The sequence below is a fragment of the Lathyrus oleraceus genome, chromosome 3 (genome assembly GCF_024323335.1).
Source record: "Lathyrus oleraceus cultivar Zhongwan6 chromosome 3, CAAS_Psat_ZW6_1.0, whole genome shotgun sequence".
Classification (NCBI taxonomy): Eukaryota; Viridiplantae; Streptophyta; class Magnoliopsida; order Fabales; family Fabaceae; genus Lathyrus; species Lathyrus oleraceus.
The window spans coordinates 495,853,257-495,863,217 of NC_066581.1; the positions used below are offsets into that span (position 1 = coordinate 495,853,257).

The 9,961-nt window shown below is 36.0% G+C and overlaps 2 protein-coding genes across 2 annotated transcripts; both read left to right on the forward strand.

Annotated features, from left to right (window-relative positions):
* Nucleotides 1-200: 200 nt before the first annotated feature.
* Nucleotides 201-3,587, forward strand: LOC127131820 (uncharacterized). The gene is made up of 3 exons (XM_051060719.1): nucleotides 201-773; nucleotides 885-2,743; nucleotides 2,831-3,587. Exons 1-3 carry the CDS (start codon nucleotides 201-203, stop codon nucleotides 3,585-3,587), a joined length of 3,189 nt encoding a protein of 1,062 aa, XP_050916676.1.
* Nucleotides 3,588-3,820: 233 nt separating this feature from the next.
* Nucleotides 3,821-6,142, forward strand: LOC127131821 (uncharacterized). Its single transcript, XM_051060720.1, has 8 exons — nucleotides 3,821-4,012; nucleotides 4,085-4,246; nucleotides 4,965-5,069; nucleotides 5,149-5,235; nucleotides 5,322-5,501; nucleotides 5,598-5,621; nucleotides 5,720-5,722; nucleotides 5,927-6,142. Exons 1-8 carry the CDS (start codon nucleotides 3,821-3,823, stop codon nucleotides 6,140-6,142), a joined length of 969 nt encoding a protein of 322 aa, XP_050916677.1.
* The last annotated feature ends 3,819 nt before the right edge of the window (nucleotides 6,143-9,961 follow it).

Consider the following 9,961-nt stretch of genomic DNA (forward strand, 5'->3'; position numbering starts at 1 on the left):
ATTCTATCTTAGAGTAATTTTGGATTGAGTTTCATGTTCCCTTATATATCAGCATTTATTTAGAATTTATTTTTAAGTATATTTTTAATATATTTTCATACTCTTAATTATAATAGTGTATTATAATTATGATTATTATTAGGTATTTCTATATTTATTGATGGATGGTTAAAATATCTTAATTAAATTATATTAAAGGTATGGACAAAGCATGGACTAAACTCCCAAGACATTGGAAGACATATAGGAAAGGTGTTAGGTCTTTTTTAGATTTTGCGTATACCAAAGGAAGACCTCAAGGACGTGAAATTTCTTGTCCTTGTGCTCATTGTGCAAATTGTAAATGGGCAAGAAGACATGTGGTTCACGACCATTTAATAGCTGCAGGTTTTGTAGAAGGATATGATGTTTGGGTAAATCATGGAGAGGATATATCATCACCTATGACAATTAACAAGGATACAAAAGAGCAAGATAACTCACTTGATGACATTGATGGCTTATTGTATGACACATTTAGAAATGTGGTTGAAGAAGAGGAAAATAATGAAGGTCCCAATGAGGATGCGAGAAAGTTCTACAAGTTGATTAATGAGGCAAAACAAGAGCTATACCCTGGATGTGAAAGCTTCTCTACTCTATCGTTCATAATTCGTCTTTACTTGTTGAAGTGTTTGCATGGATGGAGCAATGCATCATTTACTTCCCTTTTAGAGTTATTGAAGGAAGCGATTCCAGATTTAAACATTCCTGAATCCTTTAACAAAACAAAGGCGATGATTAGTGATTTGGGTCTCGATTACAAAAAAAATCATGCTTGTCCAAATGATTGCATGTTATATTGGAAATAACGTGAGAATGATAACTCTTGCAATATTTGTAAGGCTTCTCGATGGAAGGAGTTTCCTGAAGTGGATGGTGAATCTTATGAGCATGCGAAATATGATCATAAAGTCCATGCTAAGGTTTTAAGACATTTTCCATTGATTCCACGATTTCAAAGGTTATTTATGTGTTCAAAGACAGCAAAGGAAATGAGGTGGCATGAAGAAGAACGCTCAAAGGATGGAAAATTAAGGCATCCCGCGGATGGACAAACATGGAAGGATTTTGATAAACTTCATCATGAATTTGCTTCTGAGCCTCGAAACCTAAGACTTGGCTTATCTAGTGACGGCTTCAATCCTTTCCGGACCATGAGCTTATCACACAGTACATGGCCTGTCATGATAGTAATATACAACTATCCTCCTTGGTTATCCATGAAATCTGAATATACAATGTTGTCATTGTTGATTCCTGGGCCACAATCACCGGGGAACGACATTGATGTGTACCTTCAACCATTAATTGAGGAGTTAAAGGAGTTATGGGATTTAGGAGTAGATGCATATGATGCCTCAAAAAATCAAACATTTAAAATTCGTGCAGCCCTTCTATGGACTATTAGTGATTATCCTGGATATGCTATGTTATCAGGTTGGAGCACCAAAGGAAAGTTGGCATGTGCGTGTTGCAATCATAACACTGAGTTGTCGTATTTAAAGAACAACCACAAGATGTGCTACATGGGTCATCGCGTCTTTTTACCGATGAGTCATGCATGGAGGTCAAATAAAAGGTCCTTTAATGGAAGGAAAGAACTTAGGTCTGCACCTTCTTTGTTAAAAGGAACAGAAATTATGGAAACCTTAAAAGACTTTAAGAATGAATTTGGTAAAAAAAAGAAGAAGAAAAGAGATGGTCCATGGAAGAAGAAGTCAATATTTTTTGAGTTACCTTATTGGGCTGAGAATACATTACGTCATAATCTTGATGTGATGCACATTGAAAAAAATATATTTGACAATATTAATGGGACTCTTTTAGACATACCGGGAAAGACAAAAGATCATGTTAATGCTCGTTATGATTTGAAAGATATGGGAATTAGAAAGAAGCTTCATCCAAAAGAGATTGGTCGAGGTCGTGCAGTGATTGCGAAATCTTGTTTTTCAATGAGCGCACATGAAAAGACTATTTTTTGCGGTGTTTTGAAGGCTGCCAAATTGCCATATGGGATTGCATCAAACATTTCAAAGTGTGTGCATATTAGTAATAAGAAAGTATTTGGCTACAAGAGTCATGACGCACATTTCATGTTACATTACTTATTACAAGTAGCGGTAAGAGGCACCTTGCCAAATGTAGTGGCTGAACCTCTAATTCGCTTAGGGTCATTTTTCCGCGCTTTGTGTAAAAAAGTTATCCAAGAGCAAGATTTGAATTTCTTAGAAGCTGAGATTGCAGATATTCTCTGTCAAATGGAGATGATTTTTCCTCCAAGTTTTTTTGATATAATGGTTCATCTGACTATTCATTTGGCAAATGAAGTTAGATTGGGCGGTCCGGTTCAATTTCGATGGATGTATCCCACTGAAAGAAACTTATGCAAACTTAAAAGTTATGTTCGTAATAGAGCTCATCCCGAAGGATCTATTGCTGAGGCATATTTGGCTGAAGAAGCTTTGACTTTTTGCTCAAGATATTTGCATGATAATGTAGACACAAGGTTGAATAGAAAGAGTCGAAATTATGACAATAGTGATTTGTGTGATGTGGATTTAAGCGATTACTTTTCATGTATTGGTCGTTCTTTAGGTGGGAAGAAAAATGGTAAACCATTTTTTCTAGATTCAACTACAAAAGCCCAAGCCCATCGATACCTTTTGTTCAATTGTGATGAAGTTAACACATTCATCAGGTACCATAATAGTTTAAGTTCATTTATAAAACACACACACACACACATTAGTGCTATTTTCTAATAGATGATAAGTTATGTTTGTAGGGAACATGATGATATTGTCAGTAGTCAAACTAAAGGACGTAGGTGGGTCAAGGCCAAAACCCAAAGTCACGATTTTAGTGAATGGTTTAAAACTCGAGCCTTGAAAGATGATGTATCAATTCAGCTACAAGATTTCTCTAGAGGTCCATGTGATACAGCAAAGAGGTTTTCAGGTTACCTCATTAATGGATATAGATTCCATACAATGAAACGAGATGCAAGACGCGAAACTCAAAATTCAGGTGTAACTTTGGTTTCATTGACTCCAAGTTTTGCAAGCTCCAAGGATGAAAATCCTAAGATAGAAGTTGTCACTTATTATGGAGCAATTGGAGATATAATTGAGTTAGACTATTACTCTCAATTCAGCTTTGTGTTGTTTAAATGTGATTGGTTCGAGGTAGAAGAAGACAAATATGGGCTTACTTGTGTATATTTCAACAAAAAAAGTTACCAAAATGAACCTTTTGTTCTGCCATCTCAAGTGCATCAATGTTTCTATGCCCAAGATCCACTTGATGCAAGCAGACAATATGTCATGAAAACAGATCCTAGAGATTTATATAGTATGGGTGACCTACCAGATTTAATGGCCCAAGAATCTTATCAAAGTGATCCTTTTGATGCTGAACTTAATTGGGTTAGGGAAGATATACCTGGAACAATTGTTGATAAGCCTCCACCTTTTATGCAAGAGACAAGATATGAAGATGATGAACTAAATTTTTTGTGTTTAAATATTTTGCAGAACAAATGAGAAAGGAAGAAAACAACAAGAAAAATATGGAATGTCATGTGAAGGGTCAAATGGGTGCTTCCAGTTTTGAGCTACCGTAAGTCAAATCAAGCTTTAAATTGGCAAGGAATTTCAACATCAAACTGGAGGAAAGAAATACCAAACATGGAAAATCACGTGCACCTATATCAGAAGTTGAAGCTCTTGGGAACAAAAAAAATCAGCCATTAACTTCTCAACAATTCAAGTTATCTATGTTTGCAACAACTTCTAACAAGGAGCCTGAGCCAAAGAAAAATGTTTCAGATAATGCAAGTAGGACTAAATTGTCAAACACTCTTGTTGAAAAAAGTATAGAAAGGGAAGTATCTTTAAAAAGAAACAAAGGATTGAAGATTCAAGATCCAAAAGATCAATCTTTGATTTCAGAAAGGAATCCACCTTTGGTTTCTAAAACTCAAAATTCAAAAGGATAATCTTTGTCTCAAGTTAGAAGACCTATGCCTATACAAATCCAGGATCCAAATAGGCAGCCCATGAAAAAGGTGGTTATTGGAGATGGGTCGTTGGAAAGACAACAAATTATGGAGAAAAGATCTATTGAAAATGACACTTCAAGGTCAAAGGAAAAATCAAGGAGAATTGTAGTTGTTGAAGATGAGTTAAGGGAAAAAATGAAAGTAACAATAAGAATCAACAACAAAAAAAGAAGATATTTGGAAATGACATTTCAAGGGCAAATGATCAACAAAGGAAAACGGTTCTGGCTGAAGTTGAGTCAAGGGAAAGGAAACAAAGTGCTTGCAAGAAGACAAAAAGAAGTCCTTTGTGTCCATCAATGTTAATCAGTGACTTTCTTAAAAAAATGGAAGAGATGTTGAAAAGAAGATGAACAATTTAATTGAAGATGAAGAAAACATTGTTTTGGAAGAATAAGAACAAGCAGAAAATGTGGAATATGAGGAAGACGGGGAAACAAATGGTGATGTTTCATTTTATTTAAGACCAAGAAATATTTAATATTTAATTTATTTTGTTAGTCATATTTATATGTTATGTGTTATGATTTATCTTACATTATATTGTTTGATAACAGGGACAACTAAGAAAAGAACACGTGGACCAACACGTTGTTTAAAAATATATGCAAGACATGTCAAAGACTGTCAGAAGTTACTCTAGATGACTTTGGAGAGGCAATTGGACCTGATGATCAAATTGTTTCTGACTTAGGCTATTTCCTTGGAACTATAGCAAGGAATGCAGATTTTTGTCCATTGATCTATACAAATTTCAAAGAGTTTCTTAAAGATGAAGCATATCCTAAGTGTCATAATGATCGTATTTGGAAATATCTTATTAAGTAGTATTTTTTTTAATATATGAATAATCATGTAGCGAGCAAAAAAGGATGGAGAAGAAGTCACTCAAGCTGAAATGTTTATTGAAACTCGAAAAAGTCGCAAGGGAAAACAAGTGGATGGGGAAACCCAATTTGCTATTGTAAGTTAAATTATAATATTCATTATAAATACACATGTGGTTTTTAATTTTGTTCAAAACTAATAATTTAAAATATTAGGATCAACTTCAAGAATCTATTGAAGACTCAGTTGAAGCTGGAACACAAGCATTTCAATCATTGTTTGGGAAAGAAAAGCCCGGTAGAGTGAGATGTTATGGAAGAACTGTCACACCATCATTGTTGAAAAAAATAAAGAAATTTCTTTAATGAAAATGCAATATGATGGTAAGATTTCTGACATGGCGCAAAAGATGGGAGCAATGGAGGCACTTTTGAAAAGCATGTATATGCAACAAAATCCACATTTAAGTGAAGAGGAAGTAGATGATAAGATGAGAGAAGCTTTGCACAATGATAATATTCCAACACCACGCTCATCGACATCAACATATGCTCCTTCTCATCAAAAGGTATTATAATTGACATTAATAAAAATCAACATTTATTTTATTAAGTGTTGAGTTGTTATTTTATAGTTGTTTAATTTTTTAAACATGCGGTGTTAGTTTTATAAGTTACTCATTAAGTTAGTATATCTTCATGCTAGCTAGGTTGAACATTGTGAACATATGTTACCATGCACATTTTCATTATGTTTTTTAAAAATTATCATTGTATATTGGTTTAGATGGTAAGATTCATGCATAAATTTCATAGATTCGAGTTTGAATTCTAAGCGTGCAAACTTCGTTAGTGAGTAATATATAACTATCAATTGTTTGGATTGAATCATTATTGCATGGATGTTGAGTCATTTGAAGCCTTGCATATGCCGCTTTGATTATTGTAACTTTGTTATTGAATAATATATAAAAGAAATTCTTCATATTTATAGGTTAGAAACAAAGATGATCCTCAAGATGAACAAGATGATGATCTTCAAGATGACGATAATCTTCAATATAATCAAGATGATGATGATCTTCAATATGATCAAGATGATGATGATCTTCAATATGATCAAGATGATAATGATCTTCAATATGATAGTTTTCAAGATGATGATTCCCACGGGCCTCAACACAATGAATATGATAAAGACCGCCATTGATTTAAATATTGACGATTATGTTTTGTTTTATGGAGTTACATAAGCCAACTAGCTATAACTTATATTGCTTGGATTTATTTTGAAAGTATTTGTATTTTTTTGCATTTCAAAGAGTTGATTACACTTCATCTTATTAATACTTCATATTTATATATGTTTTCAATTTATAAATATGCTTCTTCTAATAATATTGAAAAATAATCTATTAGAATAATGTGAAGGTATATGATCATAAATGTATCACCATATAAATGAACAGGAAAATTCTATACTAATTATATCTTTCAAAGTCTAAAGTGCACAACAGGAAAATTTTATACTAATTATGTCTTTCAAAGTCTAACATTATATATAAATTTGATTTGTTTTTCAATCTATAGACAACGCTTTTTATGCGTTGCTTATCAAAAACCGTAGTATATTCCTTTGTTTTAGGCGCGGTTATGTGTGTTGTGTAAATGAAATTATAGATTAAGCTACGGTTTACATCTGTTGGTTATTAATAACCGTTGCCTTTTCACATGTTTTGGGGACAGTTATTTTATGTTGCTACTTGAAAACCGCAGCTTAAAAGTTCAACTAAAACCGTGGACTTTGATATTTAAGGCGATGGTGTTCAGAATCCGTAGGTAGAAATAAAAAAACCGCGCTCTAATGGAATAAGCAACGACTGTTTATTCCACACTTGATAAATCGTCCCCTAAAGCATTAAGCAACGGTTTTATACCTTTAAGGGGTGGTTTTTCATTGTTGCCTAAACCCATTTTTGTTGTAGTGGAATCACTAGGTATCTGAAAGGAACCCCTAACCTTGGCCTGATGTATGAGAAAACATCAGAGTATATGCTCTCTGGTTATTGCGATGCAAATTATGCAGGGGACAAAATGGAACGCAAAAGCACATCTGGGAACTGTCAGTTCTTGGGAAATAATCTCATATCGTGGGCCAGCAAAAGACAGTCAACCATCGCTCTGTCTACTGCAGAAGTAGAATATATATCAGCGTCACTCTGCACTACTCAGATGCTCTGGATGAAAAATATACTAGAAGACCTTATGATCTTTGAGAGTAACGTTCCTATCTTCTATGATAATACTGCTGCCATCTGTTTAAGTAAGAATCCTATCTTGCATTCCAGAGCTAAGCACATAGAAATAAAACATCATTTCATTAGAGACTATGTTCAGGAAGGGGTAATATCATTAAAATTTATTGATACAGACCATCAATGGGCTGACATCTTTACTAAACCCCTCGCTGAAGACAAATTCTCTTTTATTTTAAAAATTTTAAACATTCAAATTTGTCCAGAATAAATGTGTTTCTCTGAAATAGAAAAATAAGACTCTGAATTAAACACATGGTATTTGGATCTGACTCTGATACTTCTACCAGTTAGGAGTCATCTGAATCAGAAATTCTCAGGACCCAACCCTTTGGTATTCCTGAAGATCAGATAGATCAACATGTAGGACATCATACGTCTGACCTTGAATCTCCTAAACAGTTGTCTAGAAGAAATCAAGAGACAGACTCTTGAAATCTCCTCGAGCAGTCTGCTGATTTGGGGATTAGACCTCCATCATGGGTTGTAATCATTTCTCCCCTAAGCATGTAAACTTCGATAACGTGCATCAATTAATTCATAACCTTTAAACTACCTCTAACACAGTTGCTTTGCATGCATCTATTTGTGTATATATACTTTTCACTCATCACAAGCTCACACTTTACACTCACTCCCTACACAAACCCTTTTCCTCTCTTAGTTCTTCATCATCTTCATCAAGGTTTTCTTCATCTTCAACAAGTTCTTCATCATTCAAACCTCCTTCAACATTGTTCTACATGGATGCTCGACAATAATTTGTCTACAAGTGGATTCAACGGATCAAACACCCATTTCTTCTCAACAAACAACTGCATCTACTGGCGTTGTCTCAACCCCCATCTACAGGGAACCCCACATTCTTGACCGTGAACCTCACATCCATCTTGCAACACCATTTGAGAAGCTTGAAGTACTGTACAAATCACTGGTGGATTTAGAAAATATGAAGAGAAATGGCGTAGACCTCACTAAGGAGTTAAGAATGCAAGGGTGGGAAACCTACTTTCAGAGACTCTACGGTCTTGTGTACATATATCTGGTGAAGGAGTTCTGGAATTTCGCAGACTCAAATGATCACTATATCATCTCTCACGTTCTAGGAGTCAAAATAGTCATCACTAAGAAATCAATAGCCTCCCTTCTGAATATGGAAAAGACAGGAGGAAGAAGAATCTACAACATTAATTCTAGGGCAAAGTATCTGTCCCAGGAAATAGCCTCCACCATCTTTCAACAGAACGCTGAGGGCAAACAATCTAAAAACAAAGAACTACATCAGAATCTCCGCGTATGGTTGAAGATCATCCTGGGCACCATCCATCACCATCCTGCATCCAACTCTTCTGACTACATCAACACAGATCAGAAGTGCATCCTTTACTGCATCCATAAAGGGCTGAAACTGAATTTGGCAGCGCTGCTCTTCAAGTATCTCAGAGACTCTGTCAAAGATACCAGAAACAACATGAAGACCAGAAACTACATTCCTCTAGGAATACTTATCTCGGATGTTCTGACTGAGAGTGGCTTGGTGGATCATCTGATCCGTCACAATCTGATGGAAGATGTCACTGTTGACACTGGAAGACCTCTGAATGCTCGAAATCTGAAGAGTATGGGGATAATTGAGCAGGTTAGAGCTAAACCAACTCTAGACACTTCCTGAGAAGCACTGAAGGACCAAAGGAAGATCCCTAACTGTCTCTATATGTTCTCCAAGATTGACCCTCCAGAAGTGGTAGATTACTATCTATAAGATCTTGCAAACCAAGGGGTGGACATTTCTGAGTTCTAAGTGGACTGGATACCTGAGCATCCACCAAACTTCATGAAGAGGATGTGAGAGCCCTCTGAGAAGTCAAAGAAGGCAAAGAAGGCTAAGTTGGGAGAAACCTCCGGGTCAAGAGCTTTAGTCCCTCTGGCTAATTCTCCAAGTAAGTTTATGCCTCCTTCTCTCTCTGTTAAATTAAAGCCTGTTGCTTCTTCTCTCCCTCAAAAATCTCCCATTTACACCCCATCAGAAACACCTCCCTCAACCACCAGAATTTCTAACCCACCATCCCTCAAATTCAATCTCGCAACCACTACACTACCCGTTTCTGATGCAGAAATGCTGAACGAAACTACCTCACCATCCTCCTCCTCTCCTTCATCCCCACCATACTATATTCTTTCATCTGACAACGAACCTTCTGACCCCCAATCCCCCACTCTAGCTCAGCTTCAAGCACATGCTTTGGCCTCTCAACAACCATCACAAACTGAACCTGAACTTGAAGTCACTTCTCCACCCCCTGAACAACAAAATCCACCTCCATCTGATCAACCTCAAACTCCACCACCTGCACAACAAACTAATCCACCTCTTGAACAACCAATACCCTCATCATTTGAACCTCAACCAAATCCACAACCTGAAAAAACAACATCATATCCCTCTGATATTCCCCCACCACCAACCCATGATACCATCATCACTCCCACTCACAATCCCGCTGACACCAATCCATCTACACCACCCTCCCCAGCCTCTAACTCTGAACTAGAAACTGCATTCCCCATATTAGAAGAAGTAGTAACTTTGTTTACAGAGTCTTCAGGGGAGAAAAACAAGTCTCTGTCTGTCAACTCTAGCATCAGTGATGATCCCTCTGCAGTAAGGATCCACTAGAATAGAGTAATCATATGGATGACCTCTGAAGCCTTCA